Source organism: Gambusia affinis, linkage group LG08, assembly GCF_019740435.1.
Source record: "Gambusia affinis linkage group LG08, SWU_Gaff_1.0, whole genome shotgun sequence".
Taxonomy (NCBI): domain Eukaryota; kingdom Metazoa; phylum Chordata; class Actinopteri; order Cyprinodontiformes; family Poeciliidae; genus Gambusia; species Gambusia affinis.
In genome coordinates, this window is record NC_057875.1 from 2,244,470 (window position 1) to 2,265,555 (window position 21,086).

At 37.4% G+C, this 21,086-nt stretch overlaps 1 protein-coding gene across 1 annotated transcript in view; it reads left to right on the forward strand.

The window, feature by feature from the left end:
- The first annotated feature begins 2,344 nt into the window (after positions 1–2,344).
- ranbp10 (RAN binding protein 10) overlaps positions 2,345–21,086 on the forward strand; it is a 38,103-nt gene continuing 19,361 nt past the window's right edge. Inside the window, exons 1-3 of the mRNA XM_044124694.1 lie at positions 2,345–2,742; positions 9,627–9,738; positions 11,906–11,958. Of these exons, the coding sequence (XP_043980629.1) occupies positions 2,541–2,742; positions 9,627–9,738; positions 11,906–11,958 (367 nt within the window). The 5' untranslated portion in view covers positions 2,345–2,540. The remainder of the gene's footprint in view (positions 2,743–9,626; positions 9,739–11,905; positions 11,959–21,086) is intronic.

The following is a 21,086-nucleotide window of genomic DNA, read 5'->3' on the forward strand; positions in this document are numbered from 1 at the left end:
TAAACTAGCAACAAAATTGCTAAATTGGCAACAGACTGATTTTCAGACCTCATCAGTAAATAAGATCGTTCTGTCATTTAAGTATTGCTCGATCGCCAATCTCCCAAAATTAAGGAAGTTGAGGACCATTTTTTTGGTGACACCTTAGAAAATACAATTGCTCCACTTGTAATTGTGCTTTATCAACCTTTTGAGCTTCAGTTTCATCAACAACAAAGAGGCTTGATTACTGCTGGACCAGTCAAATTAAGAAATCACTCCTGGATCAGTTCTTCTGTTTCTTTTTTGAATTTTTGCTCTGTTTGTTCAAATCTAATGTTTTTTGTAATAAGAAACACCATCAAAATACAATCTGACTCAATGTGTTTTAACATTTTTAAACAAGCACAATAATGTATTTTAATCTTGAGGAATGAACAAGATGAAGACATGAAATTGACACTATTACTAGTCCAAAATGTTTGCATATTCCTTTTATGATGACAAGAAGAAAAGGCTTGTACATTCTGAAAGCACTGACAACACAACTGAAGATGTGGTAAACCTGCAACCAGAGCACAATAAGACGTGTGAGTTCAAGACATTTCCTCTGGTATTTTTATTGTGAACTGAAACTCCTCACCTCTGGTTTCAGCTCCTGAATGTGTAAGCTCATTAACAACCAACTTCTTTTCTTTATCTTTCTTCTCAAGGAAAAATATGTTCCAATCTCCTGGACAGAGCCTTTTTGTAAAGTATGGTTTTGTGTTGGTAAAATTAAATGAATGAAAAGAAGGAAACAACAGGTTGTTGTTTCGGAATAAACAAATAATATTTGTTGTTACGACTTTGGTAAAAGAGGAAGTTCCTCTTTTACCAAAGTCGTAACAACAACTTAAGAGCATTATACATATTTTAAAAAGCTTGCTAGCTTCATATGTTTTGTGTTTGCTCTGTTAATCAGGTTGTGCCCAAAGACTGAACGTTGTAGAACGGTTTCCATGGTGACGATAAAAGACCCCCCACATAGCTGTCCGTGCAATGCCTGACAACTTTGTTTATTTAAATTGCGCAGCTAAAAGGTATTGTTTCCTAACCTATAAAATTCTCAGCAAAATAATCTGAATATCAGGTATTTACTGCAAAGACAAGTTTTTAGGATGATAATAAATCTTTACTTGATTTATTCTGTATTAAATTTGGCAAAGAATACATAATTTTAACCATACTCATTATAATAATCATTATTACAATTATTATAGTCATTGCTAGTGTATCTATTGTTATTTACGTAAAAAATATTAATTTATTGCTATACGTTATTTTTTAAATATTTTTTTCTTTAATGTTTTAGATTCTAAACATTTTATATTGTGTAGTTATATATATAATTTTCTTATTTATCCATTTTAATCCTTTATTATTATCAGAGGTACGGAGTAACTAATTAACTTTACTCAGTTACGTTTACTTTAATAACTTTCTGGAAAAAAAAATACTTTTAGTAGTAGTTTACTACACTACACTACACTACTTTGTACTTGTGCTTGAGCAGTACAATATTGCTATATTACTCTCACTTGAGCAAAATTACTGGACTTTACCCACTGTTAGTAACTACACTGATTGATAAACAAGCATATTTTAACCAAAAATGTACCAGATGCAGACACAAACCTACAATTTATGTTAAAAGTGAGACTACATGATTGAATGCAAGTTTAATATTTTATAGTTTTTATCTACTGAGCCTGCTGACATATGTGTAATGTTTGATTTTTTTTAAATAAACACATATAAATTACATAACTATGAAATAACAAATGTAGATGCAAAAACTAATTGTGTTTTCTGTACCTTTTTGACATTCTCATAACTTTGCACCTTTTGTCTGTCTGATGACGTTATTTTTAAAAATACATGTTCTGAGTAGTTCTACCAAATATTCTTTTTCTCTTGCTTGAGTAATTTCTTGAATGGATATGACTTACTTTTTCTTGAGTAAAAACATATTGAAGTAGTAGTACTCTTACGTGAATGCAATTTCTGCCTACTTCTTCTCCTTATTGTATGTAGTAGTAGCAATATAAATAAAATTATTTGTATTTTCATGTTACTTTAAAAAACTGCAGATCTAAGTGGACAATAATAAGCCCAACAGTATTTATTATTATTATTATTATTATTATTATTATTATTATTATTATTATTATTATTATTATTATTATTATTATTATTATTATTATTATTATTCAAATTAAAATTGCATTTCCTAGCATGCTTAGTGAAAGGTCCTGAATCACAGCCACACTAGCGGAACTTTGTAGTCCTTTCAAGACGTCGCAACAATAAAATAAACCTCGAACTGAACTACATTACCCATAGTGCGTAGCTTCAGCACATTCAGTACATTCTGCTTATCCGGGGATGTCGCACCGCTGCTATTTTCTCCCTACAGTCCCTCTCACTATCAGCCCACAGCTCAAGCGGACTGACACGGGTCTCTGGCTGGAAACAGACCGAGAATAGGACGCCAACCGGAGGCCAAGAAGAAAAAAAACATGGCCGAACTCGGCGCGGGGAGCCTGCCGTTGGGAGAACCAGCTTTTAGCTACCAGCAGGAACAGGAGCTGAACGAGCGGCTGAAGCGGCTCTACCCGGCTGTGAACGAGGAAGAGACCCCTTTACCCCGATCATGGAGCCCCAAGGATAAATACAGCTACATCGGGCTGTCACAGAACAACCTGCGGGTCCACTACAAAGGTTAGAGGGCTGCCTCATCCCGGATGGGTCTGACAGTTACAGCGGAGAGAGGTCTCAGCTGTAATCGGTCACTGTGTTGTTGCGGAGGGGGCTCAGAAACACACACACACACTCACTGTATGCGATTATGGTGACTCTATATATGTGTGTGTAGTCCTGGTAAATCTAGCCTGAGCTGCCTCTTCTGTCCTTGCTTTGTTAGTCAAACGAGCACAGGAATTCCCAAACGGGTGACAGCGAACTCGCTAACCCTGACAGTTGGTTTTATGAGCAACCAGATGAAATTAACCCTCAGTACCACGTCATTCTTTGTTTATTTACCGTTCCCACTGCTGGAAACTGGCTGGCCATCTCACTGTGAGGAGTCACTCTCACAGAAGCATAACAAATGCTAGCACAAAGCAGCCTGTTAGTGCAGTGGTGTAGCAGCCCTATGGCTAACACAGCCCCTGCCTGTTCTTTCTGGCTGTTATTCCTCTGAAAACAGAGCAGCTACAGGATGGAAACAAGCCAAACTTGTTGTCAGGCTCTAACAATGCGGCTCAGAGCTGCTTGGGTTTTAAACAAACAAAGCCGTTAAATAAACATTAAAGATAATGGCATTGTTGCGTTTTCTCGCGTGATTTCGTTCTGTAAGTGTTTTCCAGAAGTCTTGGCCTGGAATAAAGCTTTGCTGCTCCATGAAAACAGCCTCCAACTGTGGCAGAGAGGAGGCCTCTGCGCAGCACACCAGGCCAAGTGTACCGATCATGTCATAAATCTGGTGAATGGACAGCAGTCTGGCATTTTTAACAATAACACAGACTAAACGGTCCAGAAAACCCGTCACAGGTCTCCACAAGCTGTCATCTATATCCTAAATTAAAACAAAATGACGTCTGTATTCTGTCCCCTTTGAATGAAAAGGGGTGTACTTTTTTGTCAACATGGTTACAGTACTTTGAAAAAGTTCCCCCATTACAGCTTTTTGCATGGATGGAGCTAAATTGATGCCGTTTAGTTTGGGGAAAAAAATAAATAAATAAATTATTTATAGTTTCAGATTTTTCAGTGTTCAGACTTCTTGGCATGTTTGCTGTGCGCAAAAGTTTGTTGATATGCTACTAATGTTGAAAAAACACAATTTTGCAATTCTGGTGTTTCCGTTAAATGAGAAACACAATTAAAATCACATGTGATTATGTTTGTTCACGTGATAACTCATTAAAAAACATACTGCACCATCATCTTCATACCACTTCCTGTCACACTTTTTCATCTTTTCCACCAGTAGTAAGATCCAGTTGATGATCACATGATTCGTGTGACAAGACAGTGTTTCCATTGCAGTTTTGTGAAATATGTATATTTTGATACAACCAAATCTTTCCATTCTGGTAGGATTTGATGCATCCTACCAGAATGTATCAAAATTGTTTGTTCAAAATTGGCGTGGTTCCATTAAGCAAATTTATTTTTGTTATTCCAGTTTGTGCAATTTTACAGTTAGTGGAAATGCACCTATTGGGAACTGGAGATGTCTTGAAAAGATTCTCAATATTTGATCAGGAATATTTTACTTTAATTCCACAACACCCTGTGGTCTGAGGGCCCAATCTATACGAACGGCATTTAAAAATGATTTCCTTTTCAAGGTTGAAATCTTTTTTTTCTATTTAGAAATTAGTTCTCAGTGTCAAATCTTCCTGTTTTCCAGTTCCAATTTTTTTGTTACAAAAAACTATTTTGAACTTTTCCTAGTTATTTTAAAAAAGTATACTTTTAGAAATATCTCAAAATATTTAAAAAATATATTTTTAAATATTTTACACATATTTCTCAAGTTCAAATCTTTCTACATGTAATTTTTTCCAATTGTCTTTTTATTGTTTTGGTTTAAAATATATTTTTCAGTTTCAAGTATTGCTTTTCTTTTTTCTCAGTTTCAACATTTCTTTAGTTTCCATATTTTTGTCACAGTAACACTTTCCAGATTATCAAGCAAATGTTGATATTCCCCACTGTTCTATGTTTTCTCCATTAGTGGCGTCTGGGTCTAAAACCTTAGAAATTGAATTAAATTCCTTTCCAGACTGATAGACGTCAGTTATTTTGTTTCTCGTTGCTTTTAGAATTCATTTTTGATGGTTTTGCTGGTTTTAACCTGCTTTATGTTGTTAGAAAAAGTCTATCAGAGATTCTGTTTAATTCTGAGAGCCATCAGTAATCGAGCTTTGGTGTTGGCAATGAACTATCACCCAAAAATGTGATTTATCACAGTTAAATCATGGCTGACAATATCTATGTCCACAACTTGGAAAGGTATTTAAATGAAACCTACCACCAGCCAATCACAGAGACATTGTTTTCGTCCAATCAGGTTGAAAAAGATCCAGTCACAACCAACAAATCAAAATACAGCAGCAAGTGGCAAAAATTCTAAAAACAAAATAGTTAGATTTAAGAAAAACACAGTAGATCATAACATAATTGAATTTTGTTGCATAAGAATATATAACTACATGTACAAATTGGTTTTTGCATTTCCTGAGCTAATATGTCAGTTTGAAAAATATTTAATAGTTTCTAGTGGATTTTTTGAGGTAGAGAGTCAAAATAACTCAAAAGCTCTTGTTTGGTTGGGGACAAAAGTTGCAACATTTGTTACAGTTTAAACTGCTGGGGATTTCTTTCACACTGCATTGTGTAAAACAAACCAAACCCTTTTAAGACCCTGTTCCCCTCCTCGCCTGTGGGGGCGCTGCACCAAGAACCACTGAAGGAAAAGACACAAAAACACTGAGCACAACTTCTTTCTTCAGCAAATGCAAGCGTGAGACTTTAGCGGTGTAGTTTGTCTCTTTTGTCTTTGGTAAAAGACCAAAAGCCATTTGTCCTGTTAGCGCTAGGCTAGGGTGTTTTTTTTTGGTTGTATTTACGCAGAATGCCCTGTGCTGTAGTCCACTTCCTGCTTTTGGAACGGTCCCTAGTCCGCATGGCGTTCAGATATGTATTCCAACCGCACCAGAGTTCACCTCAACCCACCTGAGACCGAGGTTTGTAGACCGACCAGAGTTTGCTGTTTTGGTTCGGTCACACATTCACACCCCCCAACGAAGCAGACTTTCTACATAAACTAACTTTAGTTTGGTTAAATTCAGTCATTTATATATCCCATTACCCAAATCAGGCAATTCATTTTGAGGCATCAGTTTGTTTTGTCTGCGAGTGTATTTTAGAAAAATAATAATTTTAGTCCTTCTTATTGTAAAATATAGACTGACTATAAGATTTTGTAGCTTAGTGAGAACAAATATTCATATAATTTTTTTGTATCAATAAAAAGTAATCCTGACATACATCTTCAGTCAGTTCTGTTGATCCTGGTTGCTCTTTGCAGAGGTAAAGAGAATATATATCTAACCTGCTTCCAAAAGCTTTTCTGAGAAATATCAGCTGTTGAAATGAAGAATTTCCCCGGCAGATGGCCGGATAGAGCCCTCTGATCAATTAATGAATAATTAATGGGCCCACTGCTGATTAACTGACTAGATTGTGGTCCATCACTGTGTATTTTTATAGGATATAATGTGTCCTGAAGTATGTGCACGTCAAAGGGATCTGTGGTTAAAGATAAATCATGCCACTTCATGTTGGCCATTGTATGTAGGCCATTGAGTCTTTTTGTCTGCGAGGAGTGTAGAGATTAGGTGACACTGCACATTTGTTAATGGATGACACATAAATGAGTCTTTTTCTGGACTGTGCAGGATATTTTTTCTCCGCCTGGTTCCTCCAGCTCCTGCTCTGTTACCTCACCCTGGTGGTTTGGATGCTATTTTGACCGGTGTGCCAATTTTCTCCCTTCAAGGCCACTCAAATTCTCTACCTAGACTCACTGTGCACAAGCATTCATGTTCAGTGGAAAGTCAAGAAGGATGTAATGATGTCTTAAAAACCAGTAAATATAACAAAAACAGACCTTTACTGTATGTTGGTGCTTAGCCGCTCAGTGATTTGTAAACTAACAGAAGAATTTCAAAGTTTATTCTCTGAGCAGCAGCATTCAGGATCAGCTGTAGCTGTCTGATGTTTTAGGAAGACCTGTCAAGACACTGTTGCAGTAATCAGTGCAACAGTCTTTTAATCCTGGAAATGTTCTCCAGGTGATAGAAGGCCTACTTTGTAACTGTCTTTATATGTCTCTGAATGTTCAGACCCAAATTTCAGGCCGCTGTGTCGCGACAGGACTACTTGATGTCGTATTCTGTTTTTGTTTTTGTGTCATGGGACTTTTCTGTCAGTTTGAGTCATAGTCAAGGTAGTTGAGGCTAGCGCTAATTAGCCTCTAATTTACTGTTGCGAGCTAGCTAGCTAGCTAGCTTTCTTGTGTGTGCCATCAATAAATGCAAATCTATTTAAACTGGCTTGCTTCTCTTGCCAATCCAACATGGTGCATTCTGGGTAAAAAAGAAAACTTTTTAAACATGGCACTATGGACTTTAAGGCCAAATGCAGTGTGAGAAACACAAAGCTTGTTTGTAATACTACAGGATCTCTATACATTTTTTCTGTCTGAAATTTCATTTAAAGTGGCATTGAAACGATCTGAACATTTATAAAACTTGCAGATACATTGTCCCAAACATGGGATCCAACCAACCGATAAAGGTGTTGCAACGGCCCAGTCAAAGTCCGGAACTCAGCACTGGAACTTAAGAGAGCTGATTGATGATTGATAACTTCAGAGAGAAAATGTTTCTTCAAACGGATAAATAAATAATTACACAGGCATTGTGGTTCATCTCTTTCGGTTAAGATATTATTCTGATTTCATGATACATGCAAAAATGACACAGCCAAAAACCACAAACGCCTCATAAAATCTTGCCTTCTTATGTTTCATTCTGTTGACCTTCTATATCAGGGATGAAATGAGAGTTGGCAGATTGCTGCAGGTTGCAGCAGTCAGTAGGGGTTGGAAAAAGCTTGTGGCAGCAGTTGTGTTGCAATCTGCTGCTGCGTATTTACAGCATTGATCATCATCACCCTAATGCAGCTTTTTTTTTACTTGGCCTAGTAACTTAGTGGGTCCCCAGAGCTCAAGACCCATTAAACAAGATAAAGATGAGATGAACATAGTGGGAAGTTATCCTGGAGCGTCTGAACATCCCTGGTAATGACTCTGATGATCTATGGTTTGGTTCACATGATAATGGGTTCAAGCAAGAACACATGAGTGAAATTTAGCCTCTGCTAACCCAGTTTTTCTTTCTGGACTGCAACTATTTAACTCCTCACATCCATCCATTACATGAAGTCTAGATCCGCTGGCTGATTCACACAATGTCCCCAAAAGGAAAGCAGTTCAACCTTTTCAACAATCTGGGAATCTGTGAAAAGTTGTTAGTATGTTATTCTCAACTTAAGAGATAAAATAAACAAGTAAAATGACAGTTTTTCTATTTTCCATTTAGTTGCATTATAATTCTGCATATTAATTGTCTTCTTGGAGAGAAATGAAAAATTTACCTTGTTGAGGGCGATATACTATGCTGTAACATGTTATGTCATTGACGGATGGAAGGTAAGATCATGGTTGAATTAGTGTGTTAGCATTAGCTTCTGCTAAGCACTGTGTCGGTATCACACTTTAGCGTTATCAGATCTAATGTTTGATTAGTTTGTTAGGCTTAGTGCAACTAGCTTTTTAGTTAACAGCTCCCACCACTGCATTATGGTCTCCATGGTAAAAAGTTTGGACACCCCTCCTCTATGGGAATCACCTGGTTGGACCTAAAATCATATTTTCTTTCTATCAAACTGGGATATATTTTGGTGTTGTTCATGGAGTTAGCTAAAACAAATAGGATCAGCTTAAAACTTGTGTGAATTTTATGTTCCCGTCCATATCAGGGTAACATTTTCTGTCGCTTTGTAAACGTCTCCTCTGACGCCTTCATGAGGACGTTGTTCGCTCCTCTGCTGCTCAGGCAGAGGGCAACACTCCATCATGTTGTACTTTTCCTTATTGAGCTGATAGATTTTGCTCTTTCACCCAGCTGGTAGCCAAAAATAGAACCTCAGGCGTGAATACAGATATTCTAGTAAGCATGATGTTGTTTCAGAGTTTAACCTCTTGAACTCTGACCTTTGGTGAAAGAGCGGACGTTTCTGATGCACCTAGTGTTGTTTGTTGTAGTTGTTTCTCCAACATAATGGGCTCCGGTAGCAGAGAGGGAGCTCGTTATTTCACAGTTTGACTTCTCATCACGTTTTCCAGCATCTGAATTTAAAAAAACGGATTTTGTTTTATCTGAGCTGCTGTGACAAGATGTGTCAGCTTCCTATAAATAGACCAGATGGATATTGGTGCAAATATAGGATTGGACAATCATCGGCTAACACACAACGCGACATGCCTGGGCATGCTGCTCACATGCACAGGCATGTTCTAATAACACACTTTAGTTTAAGAGGTCATGGAACAGGCAGTCTGGTCTGAAAAGATTTCACACATTTACAGTTTAATGATTTTTGATTATATGCATATTAAATTGACACATTGATGCTTTTTTACAATATTTAAAATATCTTTTACAGTGTAAATTATTTCCTTTTACCCATTGACACAAAACTTGTAGTTATTCCTTGTTTGTATATTTGTTCCTTCCATTGAGCCAGACTTTATTCTAATAATTTGTTTGTCTTGATTAATTGTTGTGGAAGTCCTGAAAAATGATTTAAAAAAACATCATTCCTGACTGTCGGCTTTAGATCAGGTGTAAATGGAAGCAAGACTTATTTTTCCTCTGCTTATTGATTTTATTGTGAATAATCATATTTTTTTTGCCTTCAAAAAAGTGTTTCTGCGTATCACTAATAATTGTTTTTGTGTTTTGCAGGCCATGGAAAGAACCATAAGGATGCAGCGTCAGTGCGAGCCACTCACCCGATCCCTGCCGCCTGCGGGATTTACTACTTCGAAGTGAAGATTGTCAGTAAAGGTCGAGACGGGTAAACAAACTTCTGTTCTGAGTTACCACTGGATAGTTCCTGTTGTGGAGGATTTTTTTTACAGACCAAACAAAGATGGTCGTCTTCACTTTATCTTATATATTGATGAGTATATTAATCAATGTTACAGCTGGTTCTAATCAAAGGCAGGGCGAGGGAGGAGCTTGGTCATGTGACAGTGAGAGAAGCAATTACATCATTGTGGTGATTTATTCATGGTTATCAAAACGTTATTAAAATATCGGTATCAGTAAATATCGGTAAACTGCCATAAAAGCTAAATTAAGATTGGACATTGATATCGACCTGAATTTTTAGATCGGTGCATCTTTAGTTTTTACACTTCAACTCTGCTTTTTTCATCCACTGCTGATTCTGTGATGGCTGATGTTTGTTCACAAATATGTCCTCCAATAATTTTTTTTTATGAATGAATATTAGGGCCACACTAAGAAAATAATTAAATTAAGAAAATAAGGTTATAATATTATGAGAAAAAGTAATAATATTGCAAGAATGAAGTCATAATGTTACGAGAATACAGGCATGAAATAGTAAGTCAAAATAATATGAGAATTAAATTATAACACTTGAATAAACTCATAATACCAGAGTAAAGTTGAAATAATATGAGAATAAAGTCGTAATGGCATGAAAAACAGGCACAATATGATGAGAATAAACTCATGTTACAAGAAACAAGTCATAACAATGTGAGAAAGAAGTTGTCATAAGAGAAATATGTTCATAGTCATACCAAGAGAAAACGTCGCAATAAAATGATAAAAAAAAGTTGAAATACGAGAAAAAATTTTACAGCTTTATTCTCGTAATTTAAAAAAAAAAGATCTATCCACCGTATTTCTTTTCCAGCTTTAAAATAGCAGCAACAACAAAAAAAGCCAGTCCCTGCAGTTTGGTGGGTTCATTGTCTCTGCTTGTTGTTTTATCAGAAATTTAACCTTTACATCATCTACAGTGGAAGCAAAAATAGGACAACCCAAAAGTTGGCAGATTTAGCCGTAATCTCTTTCTCATCAAATCCGACGGGACAAATCTGTCACTGGAGAGTCCATGTTAACTAAAAATCCAAAGCTTCTTCCCAACAGAACCAGAATCATCATAATGTGGAGGCTGACCCAGTTATATACGGAGAATAACACACATCTGGGTCAGCTGGGCAGGAGACCGGTCTACGCTGCAGACACATAATGAAATATTTAATATTTGTGGGTTTTAGGTCTGTTGCTCTTTCCAAAAAGGAAAAACTGTTGCCTTTTTGTAAAAGTAATCCTTATCTCTCTGAACTGTTCAAATAGTGATGAAGACATCGGTACAGAATGTATCAGTATATTTGTTTTTAAACCACGTTTATTCCCTATGTTTGTGTAATCAGACATTTTCTCCCCTTGAATTCCTGTTTTCAGTTTTTAAAGTTAAAGACCGATGGGATGCAATTAAATTTTTACTTGAGTTTAATGCTGCTTATGTAATTAATCAACATTTTAATCAACAAAATAAGCATTTTGTAACATTTAAAAGACATTTATGCTGCTAAATTATTGAATAAATTGGCATATGAGTTGAATGACATACATATTTGTTTATTCTGTCATTCAGGTTCTTCAATCATCGTCATTGTTGTGTTTTTTGCGCAGCACCTATATTGACCCCCTACAACAGAATATTAGGACCAGGCTAAAAGCTGACCCTAATTTATTATTAAAAATAAATAAATTATGAGATTAAAGTCATAGTATTACATGAATAAAGTCATCCTCCACCCTCCTTTGGCTCTGCAGATTCATTGACTCAGTTGCAGAAAAACTTTCTTCTTCATGCAGATATTTATCTCAGGAAGTGATGACCTCGGAGTGCCAGATGCAACGCAGTCTGTGACTGGTTTCACTGGGCAAAGAGCTTCCCCCAGATCCTGCTGTGAGAACGCCAACAGCTCGCTTTTAGAGGCGTCTCCCCTGCGAGCGCCGTCACTTTTCATGTTCACTGTCTCCCATGCAGGCAGCAAATACGAGCAGTCCAAAGATGTCACTGTTCAACGTTCCTGCTGAATCTTTTCTGAAATGTTTCCCCGTTAAAATGCGGCAGGAACAAGCTGCTCTGGGTCTGTACGCTGATGAATTAGTAAAATCCCTCTTCCTGTTTTCAGGTACATGGGCATCGGCCTGTCTGCACAGGGAGTCAACATGAACAGACTGCCTGGTGAGTAACTCCTGAATTATGATCGTTAGGCCTGTCACAATAAGCAATAAATCTATTAATTGCATGGAAAATTAAAACAAACTCAAAAATTGTCATTCGCATGATTTATTGTTTTTTCTTTCTCTTTTTCTACCAAAACTGGATGATAAAAGTCTTCAGTTCTTATTTTGAAGGATATTTTTTTTCCCATAGACTTTATTACTAGTTTTATTTGTTGTTTCTGTTGTTTTGTTTATTTGTTTTGGATATTTAAAATGTCTTCCAGTTCCAGTGGGAAATGTTTGTTAGAATATAAAGTTTATTGATCTTTGAGAATGTCTTCTTGCATTATTATTGCACTTTATTACTTGAAAATGGTCTCAAAAAGACAATATTATTGTTTATCACTATAACATCTGGGACTATTTATTGTCCAGCAAAATTTATTATCATAACAGGCCTAGTTAGAACAAATGTATTGATGAAAGATAAACCCGGAGGTTATGTTCCACAAACTTGCTGCATGATTTCATAATCTCATTGTCTCAGTATATTACGGGCTCTCTGGGTCTGAGCCAGGATTTCAGCCACTTGGCAAGAAAAACATCCTCTGCTTTTGTTCCTTTCTGCTCCCTCACATTACGCCACAATTACAAACAGAGTTTGTCCCTGAAATCTTTTAATTACTTATTGGGCTGTGACTTCATCATCTCAGATTACAATTGACCATTGTAGCTCGGACTTGTGGCGAACTCTGGGAAGGTTTTGAGCTAACATAAAACTATTTTCTCCAGAGACGTAGCAAAGCCTATAAAATGTATAAAAAAGAACAAAAAAAACACTTGGAAGATCAAATTCTGGATGACTCTAAAAATTAGACATCAGCGGTGGATAAAGTGGTTTAACAGCAACGGAGAGAACATGTCGAGGCAAGTCACCATCGGCAGAAGTCACATGAATGATGTGGACTCCAGTTCATGGTGTGACTTCATACCGGTCGGATTATACACAAACCTTTCCTCTAACTGCTTGGAAAATTTTACTTTTGGTAGAAATTACTTTAAAGCACAAATGTGAGCAACCGGCCAGTAAAATAAATTAGTTTAGTGAAATCAGTAAAGTCAGAAAGGAACTAAATTAAATAAATACATTATTAAATTGTTAATTAAATGCACCATGAAATAAATGTTTAATTAAATGTTTAAATAATTTATTTAAGCAGGATTTTTAAAGCTTGAGGATCAGTGTAAGCCCCGTCCTTTGACTTTGTGAGTTTGAGAGATACAAGTATGGAAGACCAAAAGAGACAACACTTGATATATTTTTATAAAATCATTAATTAATTAAAGGTACCATGAAATAAATAAATGCTTAAATAATTTATTTAGACATGATTTTCAAAGAATTGAGGCTAAACTAGTGGAGTTCAACGGATCAATGTTAGCCCCGCCCCTCGACTGTGATTGGTGGATTTGACAGATCAAATTATTTCCTGGTGACGCTGTAGTTATGGAGGTCAAAAGGGATCAAATTAACCAAATACATAATTAAATCATTAATTGAACGTACCATAAGATAAATAAGCATTTAATTAGTTCAATAATTTATTTAAGCATGATTTTCAGAGAATTGAAACTAACTGGAGTTCAGCGGATCACGTTTTGGCCCCAGCCCTCAACTTTTGTTTTATTTTGATATATACAATTATTTCACAGTGATGAAATATGTATATAGGCCCAAAAGGGACAAAATTAATCAAATAATTAAATATAATTAAAGATAATTCAATTTACTACAAAATAATGATTATGAGAAATGTGTTTCATTTATCACAAAAAACTAGATTTACGTAGTTTCACATCATAAACAACCACGTGACACATCTGAGGGGAAAAACGTCCACCAAATAAATCTGGTCGCTTTGATCTACGACTGCCGTTTGTTTCCCACTGCTGACCTCTGTGTGTGATCCTGCTGTGGAGGCCTGCCCATTTCATTAGCATGTTGGAGCAGTGAGCCTGGCTTTAGAGGCAATATCCCTGTCAGCAGATTAATCTAATACCTCACACACACACACAGAGACAGACAGTGGTGTATTCACATGAGGACACACATGGGGAGACGAAGGACAATATGTACCCAAGCTTAAAGGAAAACACCGCTGCACAATAGGGATGTGAACACAAACAGATTAAAACTTCACTGCATTTTCACAGGTTAATATTTGCACATATTCAAGTATGCGGCTAAAATCTGTCCTGGCCACTGACCTACTTTCCCTAACCCTGCTTCGCTCTTTGTCAACAACGTGCCCACAGCAGCTGAGGTGGAGCGCCGATGGCTCTGAGCTTGAGTTTGCTCTGGAGGATGGAGAATTCCTGCAAAACTCAATTTGGAGCCAAACTTTACGCAGAGGGCAGCCTGATGTGTTGGCAGACCGAACAGTTTCCTCGTGCTGCCAGAAATCAGACCCGCTTGTCCCGACAATAACGAACCAGTCTGAGTGTTTCATCAGACTAATCTTGATAAAAATAACTTTCTGCTTTAACTAAAAAAAGTTTAATTTCAGATGGAGATGTGTGTTGGTATTATTTATTCATTCAGCCATCAGTTATTCTTGGTACTTTAAAAATGCAGCATTTTTCATAATTGTGGGGATATTTTACTGTCTTTCAGTTCTGATTTGTGGCTCAACAATTCAATTCAAAATTGATTTTTGATTCAAAACAAACAGAGTAAGAAAGAAAGACTTTTTTTAAAAAGAAGGTTTTGTTGGTTGTAGTGGCCTTTATTTGAAAGTAGTTTGACAGGAAACAGGGTAATCAGAGAGGAGGAAGACATGAAGTAAATGTCGCCAGGCTGGGAATCGAACCTGCAACCACTGCCACGAGGACTGCGCCACCACAGCACCCCGAAAGAAAGGCTTTTAACACTTATTTTTCAAGCATGCGTTGATCATTCATTAAGTTATAGATTAATCGCAAAAAATCGCAAAGAAAACTCTGTAGATTATTCATTAAACTTCTTAAGCCTTTTTTGTACAATAGGAATACATTAAACTAGAAAATTCCTGAAGAAATTTAACTGGGGCCTGCCAAAGTGTGCCCGTCGGTTTGGACCCAGCGTTCTGATGCTAAGAATTAGCATCGATGCTAAAGAAAGCTGCAATGTAATCAATAGCATGTGGAGAATCACAAGAATGTTAAGTAAGCTGGACATGCAACATTCAGTATGATAAAGCAAGTGTATTAGCTAAAATGAACAAATATGCTAATGTAAGCATAAATACTTTCAGTACCATGTGGGGTATCATTAGAATGTTTACTGTCATTTACTTACTCCATTAAGTATACTAAACATGGCTAATAAGTCTGAAAAATAGAAAATAGCTTATTTAAGCTAAAAGGTTATCGTTAATGAACTGCCTTGCTGCGCAAGGCAGTTCCCTAACCTCGGATAAACAGATAATGCAGAATGATATCACTGCACCGCCTCTGGCGGTGCACTGTCCAGAGGGGCATTTTGAGGCTTTTATTTTGAAATTTGCAGTAAGCTTCATATTAAATGCCCACACTAATCCAATGTGTAAGAGTGCTTTGGATAAACCAGTCACATAAAGCCAAAAAGAGCAATTACATGATGTAAAAATTGCCAAAGCTTTTATTTTGAAATTTTTATTTAGCTTCATTTGAAAGGGTCAAAGTCATCCCATGTGTAACAGTCATTGGATTAAATCAGTCATATAACGCTCAAAAAAGCAATGACCTGATGTAAAAATTTTCAAGGGCTTTTATTTTGAAATTTTCAGTAAGCTTCATATTAAATGCCCACACTAATCCAATGTGTAAGAGTGCTTTGGATAAACCAATCACATAAAGCCAAAAAGAGCAATTACATGATGTAAAAATTCCCAAGGCTTTTATTTTGAAATTTTTGTTAAGCTTCATTTGAAAGGGTCAAAGTCATCCCTTTTTTAACAGTCATTGGATTAAATCAGTCATATAACGCTCAAAAAAGCAATGACCTGATGTAAAAATTTTCAAGGGCTTTTATTTTGAAATTTTCAGTAAGCTTCATTTCAAAGGGCCAAACTCATCCCATGTGTAACAGTGACAGGGTTAAATTAGTTATATACAGCCCATAGCAGCAAGTTTTTGTAAAGGCCAGCTCAGTCCTCCTCTGTTTTAACTGAACTAGTAGTTCGAACTACAGTGATGCGTATTTGTAGTCCTCAGCTGCTCTCCCTGCTCTGGGTTCCGTTGCCATGGTAAATAATCCTCTCTGCCAGCTGTGAGTGAGACATCCAGGGGGAGACAATTCTCTGTTTGAGCCAGCCAGTTTGACTAAAAAAAGCATTGCAAAAAACTGTTTCCCGTTCGGGAACCGTAATACATATTCGAAAACCGTTTGAAGAATATGAGAGGGCTATTTGTCGTCTCACATAGTCCCGCCATTCATATCTCTACCTCACTCACAGTATTAACAGCGATGAGATAAAAAAGTGTGTGCCAAGGTCTGAAATTTTCAGAAATACATGGAAGTGAATCAGTGAGATCAGTCTGCTACCCTGGCGCATGACTTTGCTCTGAAGCACCTGGAGAGAAAACTGTAAGCGCTAGATAATTTGTGAAAACATTTGACCGGAGCAGGCACGCGTATCAATGTCATGACCAAGTTTCATACCAATCATGCAATATTTGTGAGCGTGAGGGCGAGTTAAAAAATGATTTGGGGTCAAAATGTCGCTCTGACTCTCACTCTAGCGGAGCGGCCTTCACACTCTGATTTTTCCAAAATCAAAAACTTTGGGTCGCTTAGAAAGAAGTTGTGGACAAACCATAATACATATTGACGTGCTGTCTTCACTTTAAAAGAGATCAGACGTATCTACAAAATGAAGTTTGAATGGCGTTTCTACATGAAGTTATGACGACACAGAAAATCCTCAAAAATAGGGTATTTTTAAGATTTAGAGGTTGCTTCGTCCCCTTGACGACGAGATTTCACCTGGTGAGCTCGTTAGTGATTTTGGGGTCGTTTTTTGCTTTTTACGTCGCCATGGTAACTCCAAATCCCACCAGAAGTAATAGCACACCTCCCGGGATCGAGCACATACGCTTTGATACCACTTTTGTGGGTGGGCTCGCGGCATGAAACCGCATTCCGGGTGACGGAAGAATAATAAATAACTAGAAAATTCCTGAAGAAATTTAACTGGGGCCTGCCAAAGTGTGCCCGTCGGTTTGGACCCAGCGTTCTGATGCTAAGAATTAGCATCAATGCTAAAGAAAGCTGCAATGTAATCAATAGCATGTGGAGAATCACAAGAATGTTAAGTAAGCTGGACATGCAACATTCAGTATGATAAAGTAAGTGTATTAGCTAAAATGAGCAAATATGCTAATGTAAGCATAAATACTTTCAGTAGCATGTGGGGTATCATTAGAATGTTTACTGTCATTTACTTACTCCATAAAGTATACTAAACATGGCTAATAAGTCTGAAAAATAGAAAATAGCTTATTTAAGCTAAAAGGCTAATGCTAATGAACTGCCTTGCTGTGCAAGGCAGTTCCCTAACCTCGGATAAACAGATAATGCAGAATGATATCATTGCACCGCCTCTGGCGGTGCACTGTCCAGAGGGGCATTTTGAGGCTTTTATTTTGAAATTTGCAGTAAGCTTCATATTAAATGCCCACACTAATCCAATGTGTAAGAGTGCTTTGGATAAACCAGTCACATAAAGCCAAAAAAAATTACATGATGTAAAAATTCCCAAGGCTTTTATTTTGAAATTTTTGTTAAGCTTCATTTGAAAGGGTCAAAGTCATCCCATGTGTAACAGTCATTGGATTAAATCAGTCATATAACGCTCAAAAAAGCAATTACCTGATGTAAAAATTTTCAAGGGCTTTTATTTTGAAATTTTCAGTAAGCTTCATTTCAAAGGGCCAAACTCATCCCATGTGTAACAGTGACAGGGTTAAATTAGTTATATACAGCCCATAGCAGCAAGTTTTTCTAAAGGCCAGCTCAGTCCTCCTCTGTTTTAACTGAACTAGTAGTTCGAACTACAGTGATGCGTATTTGTAGTCCTCAGCAGCTCTCCCTGCTCTGGGTTCCGTTGCCATGGTAAATAATCCTCTCTGCCAGCTGTGAGTGAGACATCCAGGGGGAGACAATTCTCTGTTTGAGCCAGCCAGTTTGACTAAAAAAAGCATTGCAAAAACAGTTTCCGTTCGGGAACCGTAATACATATTCGAAAACCGTTTGAAGCATATGAGAGGGCTATTTGTCGTCTCACATAGTCCCGCCATTCATATCTCTACCTCACTCACAGTATTAACAGCGATGAGATAAAAAAAGTGTGTGCCAAGGTCTGTAATTTTTCAGAAATACATGGAAGTGAATCAGTGAGATCTGTCTGCTACCCTGGCGCATGACTTTGCTCTGAAGCACCTGGAGAGAAAACTGTAAGCGCTAGATAATTTTTGAAAACATTTGACCGGAGCAGGCACGCGTATCAATGTCATGACCAAGTTTGATACCAATCATGCAATATTTGTGAGCGTGAGGGCGAGTTAAAAAATGATTTGGGGTCAAAATGTCGCTCTGACTCTCACTCTAGAGGAGCAGCCTTCACACTCTGATTTTTCCAAAAATCAAAAACTTTGGGTCGCTTAGAAAGAAGTTGTGGACAAACCATAATACATATTGACGTGCTGTCTTCACTTTAAAAGAGATCACGGACGTATCTACAAAATGAAGTTTGAATGGCGTTTCTACATAAAGTTATGATTTACACAGAAAATCCTCAAAAATAGGGTATTTTCAGGATTTACTGGTTGCCTCGTCCCCTTGACGACGAGACTTGCACCTGGTGAGCTCGTTAGTGATTTTGGGGTCGTTTTTTGCTTTTTACGTCGCCATGGTAACTCCAAATCCCACCAAAAGTAATAGCTCCAATGCCGGGTTCGAGCCGCACGTTTTGATACCACTTTTATGGGTGGGCTCGCAGCGGTACGAGCCGCATTAACGGTAACGGAAGAATAATAAATAATATACTAGAAAATTCCTGAAGAAATTTAACTGGGGCCTGCCAAAGTGTGCCCGTCGGTTTGGACCCAGCGTTCTGATGCTAAGAATTAGCATCAATGCTAAAGAAAGCTGCAATGTAATCAATAGCATGTGGAGAATCACAAGAATGTTAAGTAAGCTGGACATGCAACATTCAGTATGATAAAGTAAGTGTATTAGCTAAAATGAGCAAATATGCTAATGTAAGCATAAATACTTTCAGTAGCATGTGGGGTATCATTAGAATGTTTACTGTCATTTACTTACTCCATTAAGTATACTAAACATGGCTAATAAGTCTGAAAAATAGAAAATAGCTTATTTAAGCTAAAAGGCTAATGCTAATGAACTGCCTTGCTGTGCAAGGCAGTTCCCTAACCTCGGATAAACAGATAATGCAGAATGATATCATTGCACCGCCTCTGGCGGTGCACTGTCCAGAGGGGCATTTTGAGGCTTTTATTTTGAAATTTGCAGTAAGCTTCATATTAAATGCCCACACTAATCCAATGTGTAAGAGTGCTTTGGATAAACCAGTCACATAAAGCCAAAAAGAGCAATTACATGATGTAAAAATTCCCAAGGCTTTTATTTTGAAATTTTTGTTAAGCTTCATTTGAAAGGGTCAAAGTCATCCCATGTGTAACAGTCATTGGATTAAATCAGTCATATAACGCTCAAAAAAGCAATTACCTGATGTAAAAATTTTCAAGGGCTTTTATTTTGAAATTTTCAGTAAGCTTCATTTCAAAGGGCCAAACTCATCCCATGTGTAACAGTGACAGGGTTAAATTAGTTATATACAGCCCATAGCAGCAAGTTTTCTAAAGGCCAGCTCAGTCCTCCTCTGTTTTAACTGAACTAGTAGTTCGAACTACAGTGATGCGATGTTGTAGTCCTCAGCAGCTCTCCCTGCTCTGGGTTCCGTTGCCATGGTAAATAATCCTCTCTGCCAGCTGTGAGTGAGACATCCAGGGGGAGACAATTCTCTGTTTGAGCCAGCCAGTTTGACTAAAAAAAGCATTGCAAAAAACAGTTTCACGTTCGGGAACCGTAATACATATTCGAAAACCGTTTGAAGCATATGAGAGGGCTATTTTGTCTCACATAGTCCCCATTCATATCTCTACCTCACTCACAGTATTAACAGCGATGAGATAAAAAAAGTGTGTGCCAAGGTCTGTAATTTTTCAGAAATACATGGAAGTGAATCAGTGAGATCTGTCTGCTACCCTGGCGCATGACTTTGCTCTGAAGCACCTGGAGAGAAAACTGTAAGCGCTAGATAATTTTTGAAAACATTTGACCGGAGCAGGCACGCGTATCAATGTCATGACCAAGTTTGATACCAATCATGCAATATTTGTGAGCGTGAGGGCGAGTTAAAAAATGATTTGGGGTCAAAATGTCGCTCTGACTCTCACTCTAGAGGAGCAGCCTTCACACTCTGATTTTTCCAAAAATCAAAAACTTTGGGTCGCTTAGAAAGAAGTTGTGGACAAACCATAATACATATTGACGTGCTGTCTTCACTTTAAAAGAGATCACGGACGTATCTACAAAATGAAGTTTGAATGGCGTTTCTACATAAAGTTATGACGACACAGAAAATCCTCAAAAATAGGGTATTTTCAGGATTTACTGGTTGCCTCGTCCCCCTTAATGACGAGACTTGCACCTGGTGAGCTCGTTAGTGATTTTGGGTCGTTTTGCTTTTTACGTCGCCATGGTAACTCCAAATCCCACCAAAAGTAATAGCTCCAATGCCGGGTTCGAGCCGCACGTTTTGATACCACTTTTATGGGTGGGCTCGCAGCGGTACGAGCCGCATTAACGGTAACGGAAGAATAATAAATAATACGTACTAGAAAATTCCTGAAGAAATTTAACTGGGGCCTGCCAAAGTGTGCCCGTCGGTTTGGACCCAGCGTTCTGATGCTAAGAATTAGCATCGATGCTAAAGAAAGCTGCAATGTAATCAATAGCATGTGGAGAATCACAAGAATGTTAAGTAAGCTGGACATGCAACATTCAGTATGATAAAGCAAGTGTATTAGCTAAAATGAACA